General features: G+C 39.1%; 1 protein-coding gene across 1 annotated transcript; it reads right to left on the reverse strand.

Annotated features, from left to right (window-relative positions):
* Positions 1-6692: 6692 nt before the first annotated feature.
* On the reverse strand, positions 6693-9719 carry cldn5b (claudin 5b). Its single transcript, XM_085792590.1, has 2 exons — positions 9237-9719; positions 6693-6904 (listed from the first exon to the last, which is right to left on the reverse strand). Exons 1-2 carry the CDS (start codon positions 9690-9692, stop codon positions 6713-6715), a joined length of 648 nt encoding a protein of 215 aa, XP_085648716.1. The 5' UTR covers positions 9693-9719; the 3' UTR covers positions 6693-6712.
* Positions 9720-19326: the final 9607 nt, after the last annotated feature.

The following is a 19326-nucleotide window of genomic DNA, read 5'->3' on the forward strand; positions in this document are numbered from 1 at the left end:
CTTCTCCCAGCCCTTATTAGTCGACATGAGGGTGAGTAGATAATGAGTGAAATTTGAATTTTGGGTGAACTATCCTTTTAACAAACCCGTCCCCCTTAAACAGCATCATGTCTGAGTGTCAAAGGAAATCTGCATCACTGTGTTCAAACAGCCAAACAGCAAATATAACAATATAATACATATTAAATAACTATATAAACACAGAAACGGTTTAATTTAAATTCAGATGTTCAGCTTTCAGTGTGAATTATCATTATTTTTTATTTTATTTACACTTTAAAATAAAACACAAACTGATGCTGTCCCTTTTTCCTCTCTGGAGAATATAATCAGCTGTCCACGGTGTCTCCATAGCAACACAACACTCATGATGCTGATTATGCAGAATGATACTCAGACACATTTTACCTTCATCCAAAAAAGAAAAAGAGAAAAAGAAAAATAACCTGCAGCTCCTGTGATATGAACTTTGACCTCAGACACATTGAGATGAACTGTGAGTGAGTGAACGAGGACCTCTACTGGCCACAGCAGGAACTACAAGACATGAAATCAACACAAACTCAACTTTCTATAAGTGCATTTTACTTTATAATCTGTTTGATAAACTAGATAAATGAATAATAAATGAGTTTATCTTCTGTAGATGTTAAATATCTTTATAAACAGTTTTAAAATCGATCGAGTGCCAACGACGAGATCAGATGTTTATGTTTAAGTTTATGGACTGAATGTTTTTTGTGATTTTGATTGAACTGATCAACAACCAGGTTCTTTATTCTTGGGCAATAATAATAATGTTTTAGTTTTAATGAGTTAATAAGTAAATGAATGAGTCGGTGTGTAGTGTCTTCGGCCACCAGGGGGCGACACGGTGCCTTCAGTGTGTTTGGTTTTCTGGTTTAGTTTCTGCAGCTGATACTTGAACAACCACAATGACAATGATTGTGTCTGTTTTATTTTGTATTTTTTTCTCTCCGGCCTGAAACCTCATCTGCCTCAGTGTCTTGTACATATTTCATATTATCTTTCTTGTAATTTATTGTGTGGAAACGGAAATAAAAAAACACAACTGCAACAGTTTGGAGACTGAGAAATGAAGATTTTATTAAACACAAACAAACCAGATGTTTCTGAAGCTGCTGAGTCTTTCATTTACGTTTCATGTTCATGTTATCAAACGGTTGAATCTCCTGAATCTTTCTCTGACTCGAACTCATCGTCTGCGTCGTTCACTTCCTGTTTTAAAACCAGGTGATTTACATGTTACATCCCAGACTGGTTTTGTCTCACACACGTGAACTTCTTCCATCTACCTGCATCAGCATCCAGGTGTTTCCTAGGTGAGTTTATTAAAAAAATGTTTCTTTAATTCAATTCAATTCAATTCAAATCTTTATTGTCATATATACAGAAGACAGCGTCATACAGTACAATGATTTATTGACTTTGAATTGTTTTAAGAACAAAAACAGAACGAGGAAGCACATGATGACATCACATCTCCTCCAGGTGAACTGATGACATCACATCTCCTTCATATTCAGGTGAACCGATGACATCACATCTCCTCAGAGCTGGACAGAGTACTCGACCCCAGTACTTGAGTAAGAGTACAAATACTACTGGTCAAAATTTACTCTGTTACAAGTAAAAGTAGCTCAGTCCACATGTTACTACAGTAAGAGTAAAAACTACTTGCTTTTAAAGGTACTTAAGTATCCAAAAGTACACGCTTTTAAAGTTACTTTAAGTCAAAGTAAGAGTCAGAGTAAATTTCTTATTTTTCACATCAATGAATGACTCTAATTGTTTGTAAATGAATGTAAGGAGCTTTTAACTCTTGTTAGTGAGAATGAACTCTTTGCTGCTCAGCTGCACTGATGTGCTGCTTTTAGGGGTTAGGGTTTCCTTCACAGACAAACACAGCTTGTGTCCAATAGGATTTTACAGGGTATCCGCGGGGTCTTCAACAGTCTAAAAAAGTCTAAAATTTGAAAATCTAAATTTTAGGCCTTAAAATGTCTTTTTATTTGTCATGATAGGTCTTAAATTTCATCCATAAAGGTCTTAAAAAGTCTTAAATTTGAGCTGGTGAAACCTGCAGAGACCCTGTTTTAGGAAAAAAAAAAAAAGAGCAGACCTGAGAGCCTTCCTAGAAATTAACTCGAGTAAAAGTAAAAAATATTTGTCTTGGAAATGTATTCAAGTAAGAGTAATAAGTACCAAAGAAATCTAATACTCAAGTAAAGTACAAATCCTCTGGATATGTAACTAAGTACAGTACTAAAGTAAATTTACACCGTTACTGTCCTCCACTGCATCTCCTCCAGGTGAATCGATGACCTCACATCTCTGAATTTAAACAGTCTTTGTTTTCACTCTGACTGTGAATTTGAGGTCACAGTGACTCACCACCTACTTAGTGGTTGCGTGCACTCAGCTCCTGATTGTGTGTGTTTCTGTCTGTGTGTGTTTCTGTGTGTGTGTGTGTCCACGTGAGGGCACTGATTGCTCCACTGCTCCAGATCTCAGGCTTCCTGCTGCTGATTGGTCTGATCCTGGTGATAGTCTGACTCTGCTGCTGCTGCATTGTTTTGTTTCACATTAATGTTTCTGGGCTCTGTGTTTGTTTCCTCCGGTTCACATACAAACAAGTTCACATGTCAGCGCTCACACGTGACCTTTGACCTCGTGACTGAGGCGTCTGTTTTCATCAGTAAGTTGAGTTTTATTGCACTGCAAAAACTCAAAATCTTTCCAAGAATATTTGTCTTATTTCTTGTCAAACTGTCTAATTTCTAATCAAAACAACCCCTTTTCACTTAAAATAAGACTCAGCACCTAAAAATTAACTTGTTTTTAGATCATTTTCACTTGTTTCAAACACATTTTCACTTGAAATAAGTAGAAAAATCTGCCAGTGAAAGGAAGTTTTTTGTGCTTGTAATTAGTCAGAAAAACTTGCTCCACTATCAGATTATTTTAAGTGAAAATCTGCTTGAAAGAAGTAAAAAGTGTCTAAAAACAAGCTGCTTTTTAATGTGATGAGTCTTATTTTAAGTATAATTAGATTTGTTTTGACTAGAAATGACATTTTGATTAAAAATAAGACAAATATTCTTGGTAAATATTTGATTTTTTGCAGTGTGGTTTTAAATCGATCGTCTTTTCTCTTCCAAACTTTATTTATTGAGATTTTTTGTCCTTTATTGTTTCATAAGCAACAACAAAGAGCCCAGATCGATGCGATCAGCTTCATCGATCATGACAGGAACACATTTAAATCTCTTATCGTGCAGTTTTTTGTTTTACAGACTGAAGTTTTTATTTGATTTAATGACTTTTCTTGCTGCTAAAGCTGCATTAAGTCTGTTCACACTCACACAGTTTAGATTTTAATGTTTTCTTATGTTAATCACTTTGTATTACAGGTTCAGAGCTCTATAAATAGTGATTATTATTATTATTACTAGAGGAAGATTTCAGAAAACTTAAATCTTAAACCTAAAAATTCACTTTTGTTGAATGAATGAAAGAAATCAGATCATCTCTGGGGTGTAAAACCAAAAAAAAAAAAAACTTCAAAGGAGTTCATCAGAGATTAATTAAACACATGTTCCTGTCTTCTTTTCCAACACTGCAAAAACTCAAAATCTTTCCAAGAATATCGCGGTCTTATTTCTTGTCAAAATGTCTAATTTCTAGTCAAAACTAATCTCTTTCCACTTAAAATAAGACTCATCATCTAAAAATTAACTTGTTTTTAGATCATTTTCACTTGTTTCAAACAAATTTTCACTTGAAATAAGTAGAAAAATCTGCCAGTGAAAGCAAGTTTTTTTTGTGCCTTGTAATAAGAAAGAAAAACTTGATCCACAGATTTTTCTACTTATTTCAAGTGAAAATCTGCTTAAAAGAAGTAAAAAAGTGTCTAAAAACAAGCTACTTTTTAATGTGATGAGTCTTATTTTATGTAGAATGAGATTTGTTTTGACTAGAAATGACATTTTAACCAGAAATAGGACAAATATTCTTGGTAAGATATTTGAGTTTTTGCAGTGAGGCTTTAGAAATAAAACTATCAGTCTTAAACACTTTGAAATTAAACAACCATTCCAGTTTTTGCTCATCAGTGCAGCAGAACATTTCAGGGGTTTGTCTGTAGATTTCATGGAATAATAGGCTACTTCTCTCAAATCCTCATAGTTTCTACAGTACAAAAGAAAATGGAGCTCTAAGATTTTACATATTGGAATATTATAATATTATATATATTATATTATAATAATATTTTTAAATCGATCGACCTCAGTGGCCGGAGGAAGAACCCCAGATCTCAGGTGTGCAACTAAAGATCTTTGACTTCTCTGTAAATGTGATACCATAACATATGATTCAGGGCCAAAATTAGATTTAATCTGCATAATAGGTCCTTAATTTTGGTTTTAATAGGACATTTCAAACCATGTTCCTTCAAATTTTAATAGAAGCTTAATTCTACACTGTAAAAACTCAAAATCTTTCCAAGAATATTTGTCTTATTTCTTGTTAAAATGTCTCAGTTTTAGTCAAAACTAATCTCTTTCCACTTAAAATAAGACTCATCACCTGAAAGCAAGTTTTTTTTGTGCTTGTAATAAGAAAGAAAAACTTGCTCCACTATCAGATTTTTCTACTTATTTAAAGTGGAAAATTTGCTTGAAAAAAGTAAAAAGTGTCTAAAAAGAAGCTGCTTTTAATATGATGTGTCTTATTTTAAGTAGAATGAGATTTGTTTTGACTAGAAATAAGACAAATATTCTTGGTAAGATTTTGAATTTTTGCAGTGTAATGGAGGGGGAACTGTAATCTGCTACATTGTTATTTCTTCTATCCTCTGACATTTTGTGTAGTCGGTTTTACAGTCGAATCATTTCACATTTTCGTTTTATTATTTGTTGTTGTTTTAAATGCAACAAAATCTATCTGCAGGAATCTCAACTATTTCATTCAGACCCCAGGGCCTTTGGATAATTAGTGTCAGTATAACCCCCTAACCCCCCACCCCCTCCCCCATGTGTTTTTATTATAAAGTACAAATGTTCTTTGTCTTATAAACACAAGTATCAGTTCATAAACAACAAACAGACACACAGTTCATCCATTTAAATTCATTTATTAGAAAAAACTTTTTTAATTAATGAAAAATTCATACAAAAAATGACATCAAGTAAAAAAAAAAAAAACACTGTACATGACGCATTCATCAAATCATCTATTTACAATGAAGCTGAGCCGCAGCACGATGACGTCAGCGGCTTCAGCTTCGCCCTGATTGGTCTCTGTTAATAACTGATAAAAATAAAGCTCCGCCCACTCACTCGTTAGAAAAACAGATAAATAACCCTCCGCCGCCTCATCACATCACTTTTCTTTTCTTTTTTTTTACACTCTATAGTCCGTTCAACATCAACATCAACATCAACAGTCTCACGTGCTGCGCTCTCTGCAGGCGCCGCGCGCTCCCAGCGGGTCACAGACAAACTTCTCTTGAGTTTAAAGGAACATTGTGTAGGAATTCCTCCCAGCGTTGTGGTTGTATATCTCAAGCAACTCAGTCGTATTTTTCATGCAGCATTCACGTGAAATTGGGCAGACGGCAGACGGACGGCAGCTGCTGCACGAGGTAAAACAATACACGTGACAATATGTTGTCATGGCGATGTGGTATTGTTGACCTGACCCACGTTTTACCGGCTTTCTCTCAACTTCTGTGAAAAAAGTGGTAAAAATTCTCAAAAAAACCCCCCAAAAAGTTTAAAAAAAATTTGAAAAAAGTGGTAAAAATTTTGCTTTTTTTTAAATCTGGTAACGTTTCTTAGAAAAAGTGGTAAAATCCCCCCCCCCCCCCCAAAAAAAAAGTTTTATAAATTTTAGAAGAAACTGGTAACATTTCTGAAAGAAATTCTAGGAAAAGTGGTAAAATTTTTCAAAAAATTATAGAAAAATGTGGTAAAATTTATTTTAAAAAAAGTGTGTGTGTGTGTGTGGGGGGGGGGGGGGGGACAATAATACAAAAGTGGTCAAGTGGTCCGTCAGCACGAGGTAAAACAATACACGTGACAATATGTTGTCATGGCGATGTGGTATTGTTTACCTGACCCAAGTTTTACCGGCTTTCTCTCAATATCTTACCAAGAATATTTGTCTTATTTCTAGTCAAAACAAATCTCATTCTACTTAAAATAAGACTCATCACATTAAAAGTAGCTTGTTTTTAGACACTTTTTACTTCTTTCAGGCAGATTTTCACTTGAAATAAGTAGAAAAATCTGATAAGGAGCAAGTTTTTCTTTCTTATTATAAACACAAAAAACTTTCGCTATAACCTTTCACTATCAGATTTTTCTACTTATTTCAAGTGAAAATTTGTTTGAAACAAGTGAAAATTATCTAAAAACAAGTGAAAATTATCTAAAAACAAGTAAATTTTTTAGATGATGAGTCTTATTTTAATTGAAAAGAGATTAGTTTTGACTAGAAATGAGACATTTTGACAAGAAATAAGACAAATATTCTTGGAAAGATTGTGAGTTTTTGCAGTGTGTGACTAAAATGACATCTGGTTTGTTACCGACCGACGGCCGTCTGCCCGACTGCAGGTGAATGCAGCATCAGTGTGAATAGACAACAACAGGAGAAGTTACACACAATGTCCCTTTAACGGCGTCTAGACGTAGTACTTCTTGTCCATGTCTGAGCCGGGCAGCGTCTTGGTGGGCGCGTACTTGATGGGGGCGACGCCGCGCACCACGGACGACAGCGAGCAGCAGAGCAGCGTGCCGCCGAACAGCAGCAGCGCCGCCGCCGCCCAGCCGATGTAGATGGCCGCGCCGATCTCACGCTTCTTAGACGGAGGCACCTGAGGGTCAAAAAAGTCAAATAAGTTAAACATTTTTAATTCCGTTTTTTTTTTTTTTTTTCATTTTTAAACATCAGATTTTATCTTATGATGCAAAACACGGTAACACTTTACTTGAATAGGTATTCATTAGATTGACATAACAGCTGTCATAACCATCAATGAATACTTATGACAGCTGTCGTTAAGTGTCATTCGGTAAGTTATGTCACTTTTGATGCAAAGTTGACATTGTTTGAGATGTTTTTGTTCTGACAACTTGACATAAAGACAATTTCAACTGTCATAGCAGACCTAATGGACCTATGGCTAAGCCCCGCCCCCAAACACGATGAGCCAATCACAGTGCGCATAGCTAGCCCATACACTCGGACATTCTCTGCTTCCACGTCCATTGAAATGCATTGCAGTTAGTCAGTTTTCATTGGTTTTTATATGTTTTTTCTTGACATTTTAAGTTTAAAATGGTCAAACGGTGTTCATGGGGTACATGCAACTCTGACACTAGGTATCCTGAGAGGCCACGGGGGGGATTTTTTTACCTTTTCCCAAGCCACATCTCAACCAAGAGAAGTGTCTGCTCTGGATAAAGTTATGCAGTAGACCACAACACCAACTAAACGTGGATAAAATGAACAAGGATGTCTACATACAACGTATTTGAGGCAACATATTGTCAGAGATGTTTAGATGTTAGCCAGTATCACAACTAAGCATAAAGTCCGCTAGCTTAATGCTAACGTATAATGTAAAACTCCATAGACAGGCTAACAGAAATTAGCCCGTCGCTATCGGCGTTTCGCGGCAAACGGCAGCCATAGCAGTAAAGCTAAGTGAAGTTTTGGTGACTTCCAGATGATATTTAATCTTTCTGTCTCCAAAAATCATCAGTTGCCTCCTGTCAAATGTCTCCTACTGTGACAGCTGTTGCCATAGCAACCGTCACCGAGTGTTGACTGTTTGTCCGAGTGAGTGGAGGGGGCGGGGCTTAGTCAAGTTCTCATAACAAGGACATCTCAAACAATGTCAACTTTGCATCAAAAGTGACATAACTTACAGAATGACACTTAACGACAGCTGTCATAAGTATTCATTGATGTTTATGACAGCTGTTATGTCATAGTTATGACAGTGTTATGTCAATCTTATGAATACCTACTCAAGTAAAGTGTTACCCAAAACACTTACTGTTAGAAACAGCAGATTTTCACTTGAAATAAGTAGAAAAATCTGATAGTGGAGCAAGTTTTTCTTTCTTATTACAAGCACAAAAAACTTCCTTTCTCTGGCAGATTTTTCTACTTATTTCAAGTGAAAATTTGTTTGAAACAAGTGAAAATGATCTAAAAACAAATTAATTTTTGTTATGTCACTTTGCATCAAAAGTGACATAACTTACCGAATGACACTTAACATTTTTTTTTTTTTTTTTTTAATTTTCAAGCATTTGTGTCTGGAAAAATTCAAAATCTTTCCAAGAATATTTGTCTCATTTCTTGTCAAAATGTCAAATTTCTAGTCAAAACTAAACTCTTTCCACTTCAAATATGACTCATCACCTAAAAATGAACTTGTTTTTAGATCATTTTCACTTGAAATAAGTAGAAAAATCTGCCAGTGAAAGCAAGTTTTGTGCTTGTAATAAGAAAGAAAAACTTGATCAGATTTTTCTACTTATTTCAAGTGAAAATCTGCTTCAAAGAAGTAAAAAGTGTCTAAAAACAAGCTTTTTAATGTGATGAGTCTTATTTTAAGTATAATGAGATTAGTTTTGACTAGAAATGACATTTTGACAGGAAATAAGACAAATATTCTTGGTAAGATTTTGAGTTTTTGCAGTGCAGGTCTGAGAAATCATATTCAATTGGTCTGAGTTACACTGCAAAAACTCAAAATCTTACCAAGAATATTTGTCTTATTTCCTGTCAAAATGTCTCATTTCTAGTCAAAACTAATCTCTTTCCACTTAAAATAAGACTCATCGCCTAAAAATTCACTTGTTTTTAGATCATTTTCACTTGTTTCAAACTAATTATCACTCAAAATCTGCCAGTGAAAGCAAGTTTTTTGTACTTGTAATAAAATCTGCTTGAAAGAAGTAGTCTAAAGTGTCTAAAACAAGCTTCTTTTAATGTGATGAGTCTTATTGTAAGTATAATTTGATTTGTTTTGACGAGAAATAAGACAAATATTCTTGGTAAGATTTTGAGTTTTTGCAGTGTAAAACTTAAAATGGTATTAAATGACATAATTTTGGTTTAATGTGGAAGATTTTTTTTTTATTAGTGTGTGTGTAAGACGCAGTATTTGGAGGAGGAGGATGATGACGCACCTGCGGGTCGTAGAAGTCCACGATGATGCTGTTGGCCATCCAGCACAGCGGCACGAGCACGAACAGCGCGCTCACGATGTACACGACCCCGCCGGCGTTCACCACGCGCGCCTTCAGCGCCTCGTCGCGGATGCAGTTGGTGCACTGCGCTCCCGCCACCGTGACCGCGAGCCCCACGGCCCCGAGCACCGCGGAGATGATGGTGAGGGCGCGCGCCGTCTGCAGGTCCTGGGTGAGCGCGAGCAGCGAGTCGTGGACCTTACACTGCATCTGGCCCGTGCTCTGCACCACGCAGGACATCCACAGCCCGTCCCAGATGCTCTGCGCCACCACGATGTTGGAGTCGATGAAGGCCGTCACCTTCCACGTGGGCAGGCCGCACGCGACCATCACCAGCAGCCAGCCCGTCACACACAGCGCGAGGCCCAGCGACTCCAGACAGGCGGCCAGCATCATGCAGCAGAGAGGAGAGGAGAGGTGTGTGTGTGTGTGTGTGTGTGTGTGTGTGTATGTGTGTGTTAGAGGAGGAGGAGGTGCAGATGGAGGAGGTGCAGAAAGAGGAGGTGCAGGAGGATCCTCTGGTCTCTGGGTCTCGTGCGTAATGAGCGCGCTCTACTCCGCTCAGACACTTTTATGGGGAGAGAAGCTGCTGCTGAACTTTGGGCCAATCAGCTCTCACTCACTCACTCAGCCAATGAGAGCAGCTACATCTCTAACACACACACACACACACACACACACACACACACACACACACACACACACACACACACACACACACACACACACACACACACACACACACACACACACACACACACTTGTACAGCAGTCATTGTGAGGACACTCGTTGACATAATGTATTCCCTTTAGCCCCTAACCCTAACACCTTAACCATCCAAAACAAATGCCTAAACTTAAAGGGACAATGAGGAGTTTCTATTTGGTTATAAAAAGTCTCACATTAATGTGGATGAATCTCCGTTACCACTTGTTAATGGTCCGTTTTAGATAAATCTATGGTTTTGTCTCTATGGTTATTTTGTTATTATTAGTGGTGGTGGAAATGCTGGGCGAGCCGACCAGCGTTTCTTTACTTTCGGTTTCGTGGCGAGTCATGAGAATAACGCCGCCGAATCTCCGTTTATGGTGGGAACTACGACGGTATGTGATCGTCTTCCAACCTCTGACTTTAATTCTTGATGAATGAAAACATGAGTCTGTCTTGCGCCGGTCAAAGAATTTCACGGTGCGGAGGCTCATAAATGTAGTGTGGAAACACTTCGCTTTTCCAAAACTCCTTGTTGTCCCTTTCAGTACATATCCAGAGGATTTGTACTTTACTTGAGTATTAGATTTCTTTGGTACTTATTACTCTTACTTGAATACATTTCCAAGAGTTAATTAGTAGTACGGCTGAAAAGTACTGGTTACTTTCAGGTCTTTTTCTAAAATCCTATTGGACACAAGCTGTGTTTGTCTGTGAAGGAAACCCTAACCCCTAAAAGCAGCACATCAGTGCAGCTGAGCAGCAAAGAGTTCATTCTCACTAACAAGAGTTAAAAGCTCCTTAAAGGGACAATGAGGAGTTTTGTAAAAGTGAAGTGTTTCCACACTACATTAATGAGCCTCCGCACCGTGAAATTCTTTGACCGGCGCAAGACAGACTCATGTTTTCATTCATCAAGAATTAAAGTCAGAGGTTGGAAGACGATCACATACCGTCGTAGTTCCCACCATAAACGGAGATTCGGCGGCGTTATTCTCATGACTCGCCACGAAACCGAAAGTAAAGAAACGCTGGTCGGCTCGCCCAGCATTTCCACCACCACTAATAATAACAAAATAACCATAGAGACAAAACCATAGATTTATCTAAAATGGAGCCATTAACAAGTGGTAACGGAGATTCATCCACATTAATATCAGACTTTTTTATAACCAAATAGAAACTCCTCGTTGTCCCTTTAAATTCATTTAGTTTACTCTTACTGGAGTAACATGTCGACTGAGCTACTTTTACTTGTAACGGAGTAAATTTTGACCAGTAGTATTTGCACTCTTACTCAAGTAGGCTACTGGGGTCGAGAACTCTGTCCATCTCTGCCCTCATGCACTTACACACACACACACACACACACACACACACTGGTGCGCGCGTTTGTGCAGGCAGCAGATGTGTGTGAGGTCTCTTCCTGCGATTCAGAGACTGAGGAGGAATTTCCAGCTTTTTATTTAGGTTAATCAACAGACACACACACGCACACACACACACACACACACACACACACACACACACACACACACACACACACACACAGTCTCTCTCTCTCTCTCCGTGTTTAAATACTGAACAGAAACACTGATACACTCCACACACACACACACTCTCTTGTTCTCATGAGGAACATGTTGGTTTTTTGGTTTTTCCTGTCAGACCCTCGGACACGTGAAGTCCTGGTGCAGATCAGGATGAGAACAGTTGCCCCCCCACTTCCCCCTCACATGTCCAACAGGGCACACACAGGTAGAGAAATAACTTTATTGATCTAAGTTAGAGATGCACGATAACTATTTTTGAAAACCGACACCGATAACCGATAACATACCTGCAGATAGGACAGACTAGTGAGGACCTAACATATATCATGACATCAATACTGTAAACAAAACCAAATATAGTTTTGACTCTTTAAATCAAGATATTATTTCAAACATTTGCTAAAAGATATCAAACTAAACTTTTTGATATCTCAAATGAACATCTATTTAAATAAGGTGCATTACTTATTGATGCTGGACTGACAACAGGTGAAATCCGGTGTCTTTATGTCTTATGTCCTGAGCAACAGGTCAGACAGTGAACGCAACACGCTAACGGTGCAGTACAGAGTTTTCCTGCAAACAGTGAACGCAGCTTCAAGAAAATTATGAAAAACTTTGTTTGATTTGTTTATGACATTTTATATAGTGATAGTTCAACATTTAGGCAAATTGGCCCATTGCCATAATCCCTATAGTCGTAGCAGTAGGTTCGTTACCTTTAATTGTCGGTGCAAGCTGTTTTTAGAACGGTGGAGCAGAGCCGTGAGCTGCTCAGAGCTACGCTACGGAGGCTCATTATGGGATTTCTTGGTTTCCCTCATCAAACTCATCAAATAAACAATCCAACAACTCCACAACGCTCTGGTGGACAAGTTGTGACCTGCACATTCACCACGCTATGAGATAATAACACAACGTTACCACACAGAGTTGTTTTAGAGGGAAATACAGAGACTGATGATGAAAAACTGCCCCCCAATCTGCCAAAATGTTGAATTATCCCTTTAAATCTGTGAGTTTGACATTATAAGGTATAATAGACACATTATAATATAGTATCACAGATTCTGTCACTTAAATATCATAAATACCACATTTTATCTGAATATATAAACATAACATAGATGATGTCAGACAGGAAGTGATGCAGACTGACGTGTCCATGGTTCCTGTGTCAGTAGGAGTGACGTATAAAGTTGGTTTGAATAACATGTTAATAGTAAAATATTTTATTTTACGACGTTGTTTCTGTTTCCTGAATTTGACTTTTTATTCTGCAGAGTGAAAACGTGACGAGACGTTTTAAAGACTCTGCTCTGGACCTAGTTTATGCGGCGGAGGGATACGACCAGGTGACTCTACAGTCGTTCATCTTTACACCAACTCCACAGTCAGTAGTATTCTGGGATGTTTCCGTGTTTTTCTGTCTGAGCCACAGGAAGCGGCTCCATTGTGCCGCGGCCGCTCCGATGAAAAGTTCCTTCAACTCGTCGTTTGTTTGGGAGTTTTTAAGTGGAGTCGCACAACAACGAGGCCTGAGGCGACCCCACACACACACACACACACACACACACACACACACACACACACACACACACACACACACACACACACACACTACACACACATCCTATACATCCTACACACACTGCAGAGTCAGCAGAGGGAGGCAGCAAAGCATTCTGGGTCGTCAGTCAGTGCTCCAGTTTTTATTTAACTTTGCCTTTTTTCAAAAGTTTGAATCAGACGACGACGCCCACAACGCTGCAGCTGCACTCTTCATCTTCATGGAGGTGATTAGTTTGAAAATAGCATCCTGTGTGTGTGTGTGTGTGTGTGTGTGTGTGTGTGTGTGTGTGTGTGTGTGTTTAGTGCAGACAGACTCATGCGTGTCGAGTCGACCCCTCCCTCTGTAATGACTCTGCTGCTGCTGCTGATGGTGAAAAAACTCAAAGTCCTCGAGGTTCAAACGTTCACGTTCCTGCAGCTTCGACGCGAAAACTCAAAACTGTCTCATTTCTAGTCAAAACTAATCTCTTTCCACTTGAAATAAGACTCATCACCTAAAAATTAACTTGTTTTTAGATCATTTTCACTTGTTTCAAACTAATTTTCACTCGAAATAAGTAGAAAAATCTGCCAGTGAAGCAAATTTTTTTGTGCTTGTAATGAGAAAGAAAAACTTGCTCCATTATCAGATTATTTCAAGTGAAAATCTGCTTGAAAGAAGTAAAAAGTGTCTAAAAACAAGCTACTTTTTCATGTGATGAGTCTTATTTTAAGTAGAATGAGATTTGTTTTGACTGGAAATAAGACAAATATTCTTGGTAAGTTCAAACGTTCATGTTCCTGCAGCTTCGACACGAAAAAAAACAGGTTTTTATTGAAAAAACACAAAAGAACAAAGTGAATTCACAACAACACAAACATTACAAACCATTCTTCTGACTCTGATACTGATCAGTGAGTCATTTAATTAATAATAATCATCTATAATGTCTTAAATGATGATGTTGTATTTGTATCTTGCATCATAAACGAGAAACCAGAAATACAGACCATAAAAAAGGGAAGAAGTTCTGAGACCTTTACTGTTTTAGTCAATGTAAGTTCAAATTAGGGCCAATGGTGTGAAATTTTGGAAATATTGTAGAGAAAGTAGAATGAGATTTGTTTTGACTAGAAATAAGACAAATATTCTTGCTAAGATACTTGAGTTTTTGCAGTGTAATGCTGCATTAGCATCAAAACAAAGAAGGCTAAATAAAAAACGATAATACATACGTAGTCTAAGAGAAAAGAAAAGGAAAAGTTAGGGGGAGGGGCCCACTTTAGTATTCTTTAAGGGGGCCCAGAATTCCTAGCAACGGCCCTGGAAAGTGAAGACGTTGGTGAGAAAAAGTGAAGTTTTTATCTTGAGCAGAAATGTTTTCTTTGTTTTTTTTTAGGTTCAGTTTGTGAACAGATGGACGTCGTCTTCTCTTCACTCTGCAGCTGGTATCAGGAGGAGGAGGAGGAAGAGGAGGAGGAGGAGGAGGAGGAGGAGGAGGAGGTGCTGGTGCCTTCGGATGCCACGGCCGATAAACACAAACAGGGAGGAGGAAACTGGCTGCAGAGATAAAGTCCAGCAGCAGCAAAACTGAAGCTCAACTCTAAATATTTGTGCTCAAGTGCAGGTTTTTTAAAGCACAAGGAGTCTCAGAATAACTCAGCACCATGTGTGTGTCTCTGTGTGTGTGTGTGTGTGTGTGTGTGTGTGTGTGTGTGTGTGTGTGTGTGCGCACTGCAAATACTCAAAATCTTTCCAAGCATATTTGTCTTATTTCTTGTCAAAATGTCTCATTTCTAGTCAAAACTAACCTCTTTCCACTTAAAATAAGACTCATCGCCTAAAAATGAACTTGTTTTTAGATCATTTTCACTTGTTTCAAACACATTTTCACTTGAAATAAGTAGAAAAATCTGCCAGTGAAAGCAAGTTTTTTGTGCTTGTAATAAGGAAGAAAAACTTGCTCCACTATCAGATTATTTCAAGTGAAAATCTGCTTGAAAGAAGTAAAAAGTGTCTAAAAACAAGCTGCTTTTTAATGTGATGAGTCTTATTTTAAGTATAATTAGATTTGTTTTGACTAGAAATGACATTTTGACTAGAAATAAGACAAATATTCTTGGTAAGATTTTGATTTTTTGCAGTGTGTGTGTGTGTGTGTGTGTGTGTGTGTGTGTGGACCAGATGTGATGATGGCCTTTTCAGATTGAGGACAGAGGTGGCAGGTGGCGGTGAAGCAGCATGGACGTCAACATCTTGCTGACAAACAACATTCCTGCAGCAAAAAACACAATCAGCTCCGAGTCTGGAAAGCTCATTATTTCCGACACACACGCACACATGCACACATGCATTGCACACACGCACACACACATGAACACACGTGTGCACGAGAAGCACAGCAAGTCATGATGTCACGTAGTAGGTGAGTGGGTCATAAAAAAGCTTTTCCTGTCGGCTCAATAACACGAGCGCAACCACTTTTAATTACAGTCCGGACTGAGGAGGCTGCCAACAGGAGCTAATGGTTCATAATGTGTGTGTGTGTGTGTGTGTGTGTGTGTGTGTTGCATGCGTGTCCTCACACAGCCAGATGCTTCCTCCTCTCTTTCTGTGGCCCAGTGTTTACAGTTAAACACAAAAACTCACTGTGAAACGCTCAGATTTACGACCGTCAGTGAAGTGGCACTTTGCCCTGAAGCCTGAAGATGTGGATGTGGAGCTCTGAGTTCTGAGTTCAGATCACGACGTTGTGTTAATGAGCTCAGATCCACTTCAGCTGATCTCAGCTCAGTTGATGCTGCTGGATGGTTCACTACAACCTGCACCACTGAGATGAAACGGTTCATCACTTCCTGTCTCCTAAAGTGGGCGTGGCCACCTGTCCCCTTCACCTCCTGTTGTGAACGTGTGTGTGGATTTATAAAAGTTGTTATTAGAGGAAAGTGAGCAGTTTATATTTTCTTATGATAACATTAAATATTTACACAGCTAACAGTTATATTTAGCATGACAAATATTAGTTAGCTTGGGCGTTTAGTTGACGGACCAAAGTTCATTTTCTCCTGATTTGCCTGCCGGAAGTTGGGCTTTTTTCGTGTATCTTATTCATTATATTATTTATATATGGTAATTGCAAATCGATGAAACATTAACATTGTAACTCTGTGATTATTCTTTTTTTCATCTCAGTTTTACATAGTTACTGGAAAGTCGTGTGAATGATTGTTCAAGTGTTTTAAATGCGGCCACTTAATGCAAAATAAACACACGGGGAAGACAAACGTCCTCTTCATTTATAATTAGTCAGTTTTAATCTCCGTAATCCACTTGGTTTAACTTTTTATTTTATTTTTTATTATAGTTTTATGGTCGATTGCAAACTTTAGTTCGGTTGCAGACTTCAGGTAGATCAGATGTCCGATACGGAGTGGCAAATAAAATACACAAAGAAGACCGACTTCTGTTGCGGTTTACGGTGTGGATTGAACCTACGGCGGCGTCTGTGTCCGCCATCTTCCCTGCAGATGAATACTGTTGGAAATTTGTCCATTTTAGTGTCAAAATGTCCAAAAATGAGTCCAATATTTACTTCAATGACTCTGGAGCGAAAGAATCGACCATAATCTGAGCTCATGTTCACTTCTCCCATTGGAGTCAATAGACTCAAGACCTGCTGCTCCTAAAGGGGGCGGAGTCACGGTCTTCTGGTCTCCTAAAGGGGGCGGAGTCATGGTCTGCTGGTCTCCTAAAGGGGGCGGGGTCACGGTCTGCTGGTCTTCTAAAGGGGGCGGAGTCACGGTCTGCTGGTCTTCTAAAGGGGGCGGAGTCACGGTCTGCTGGTCTCCTAAAGGGGGCGGAGTCACGGTCTGCTGGTCTCCTAAAGGGGGCGGAGTCACGGTCTGCTGGTCTCCTAAAGGGGGCGGAGTCACGATCTGCTGGTCTCCTAAAGGGGGCGGAGTCACGGTCTGCTGGTCTCCTAAAGGGGGCGGAGTCACGGAGAAACCCACAGGACACAGAGACAGGAAACTGACTTGTAGTGGAGTATCTTGTTTCTAAACCGTCTTTGCATCAACACGTTATGTCACTTTCCCCTTTTTACGTAACTCAGATGAACCATTTCACTTGAATGCAGCTACTGGTGCACGTCACTTATTCCATTTTACTTAAAGGGATAGTTCACCCTAGAATGATATTTCGCTCATTATCTACTCACCCTCATGTTGACTAAGGGCTGGAAGAAGTTTCAGATTCCTCCGTGGCTTCTCTGAGTTACAGGGGGTCTCGGCGTAGCAGTGCATGTCCATATAACGGTTGCAAAGGGACACCGGAGCTCTTCGTAAAAAAACACACACAAAAAAACATCCAAATACCTCCATGATGCTCGTATGTAATGTCCGTCTTGTGCTGAAGCCCCAAATTGCGTAATTGTGAAAAAAATTAAATAAGTCTATATTTTAAGCTTGTTTGTAGCGGAAGCTTCTCGAAGCTCCTCTTCCTGGTCCGTCCAAATCTCGCGTGATTTGCGCCGGCGTCAGTATGCGTCAGTGCGGTTACTGCGAATCACGCGAGATTTGGACGGACCAGGAAGAGGAGCTTCGAGAAGCTTCCGCTACAAACAAGCTTAAAATATAGACTTATTTAATTTTTTTCGGGACAATTACGCAATTTGGGGCTTCAGCACAAGACGGACATTACATACGAGCATCATGGAGGTATTTGGATGTTTTTTTGTGTGTGTTTTTTTACGAAGAGCTCCGGTGTCCCTTTGCAACCGTTATATGGACATGCACTGCTATGCCGAGACCCCCTGTAACTCAGAGAAGCCACGGAGGAATCTGAAGCTTCTTCCAGCCCTTAGTCAACATGAGGGTGAGTAGATAATGAGCGAAATATCATTCTAGGGTGAACTATCCCTTTAACTTCCCTCACACTCGTCCAACTCCAGTGAACTCCTATTTCACTTAACTTCACTGGACTCAAATTGACTAGAATAGAATAGAAGATTCTGTAGATGTCACTCTACATAGTCGACAAAATGTAAAAGTGCGTCTGAGACAGTGAAACATTTAAAAAGACAAATCAATCATAAAAAAAAAACAAATTAAGTCCAGCTCCACTTCATTAAACAAGTTAGACGTTAGCTCTGTCGGTTTGAACGATCAATGATTCATGCCCACGGTAGCAACACTTTTACTTTAGAGGCAGGATATATTCAGGTCGTAACGCCAACACCTGCAACCAAAAGTCACTTTCATCTTCAACATGAGTCTGTGTGACTCACGGAGCACTTTGTGTCAAAAAACAAGCTACTTTTTAATGTGATGAGTCTTATTTTAAGTATAATGAGGTTTGTTTTGATTAGAAATTACATTTTGACTAGAAATAAGACAAATATTCTTGGTAAGATAATTGAGTTTTTGCAGTGTTGTGTTGCGTTGTGTGGTGAAAACAGATCAATCAGGGTGTGTGGTCTCTGACTCCTGTTGGTTATGGCCGAGGCGACTTCCTCCCAACGAGTCCAGTGGTGCTGCTGCTGTGCGTAATCCTCTTGTTCCTGCTATCAGCAGACAATACAGATCAAAAACCCGCCCCGACATTAAACACATCTGCCAAGGCCTCGCGCCTCTCCGAGTGCCAAACGGCCCCACGGCCCCACGGCAGGTGACATTTCATTGTGGATAATAAAAACGAGTTGATGTGGAAAAGGAGGAGGAGAATATTCCCAGGCTGCTCCGAGAACAATGGAGGGGAAGGGAAGTGATAAGAGACAGGACATCCTAACATCTCAGCCCCCTCCTTTCTCCAAACCCCCCACCTGGCAGCTGTGCAGCTGTCAGTCACACACCAACACCGGGAAACAACCCGATACAACCAACAACACAAACTAGAGCCTAAACTGGCTGTTTTTTTGTTTTTGTTAGGACGGTGTACACAGAGATATGTGTACCAGATTTGGCAGAGAGTTCATTTCCATCTGTAGTCCATTACATAATACAATAAAAATAGTAATATACAACGTCATCTATATAGAAACAATACATAAAACATCGACCTTCGAACAGGCTACTTATCACAGTGTGAGGAGGAACAGCACATAAAACTCAAACACTAAAAGACAAGAATATTTGTCTTATTTCTTGTCAAAATGTCTCATTTCTAGTCAAAACTAAACTCTTTCCACTTAAAATAAGACTCATCACCTAAAAATTAACT

Source organism: Trachurus japonicus, chromosome 12, assembly GCF_045865225.1.
Source record: "Trachurus japonicus isolate A0001 chromosome 12, Traja_1.0".
In the NCBI taxonomy this organism is placed as follows: domain Eukaryota; kingdom Metazoa; phylum Chordata; class Actinopteri; order Carangiformes; family Carangidae; genus Trachurus; species Trachurus japonicus.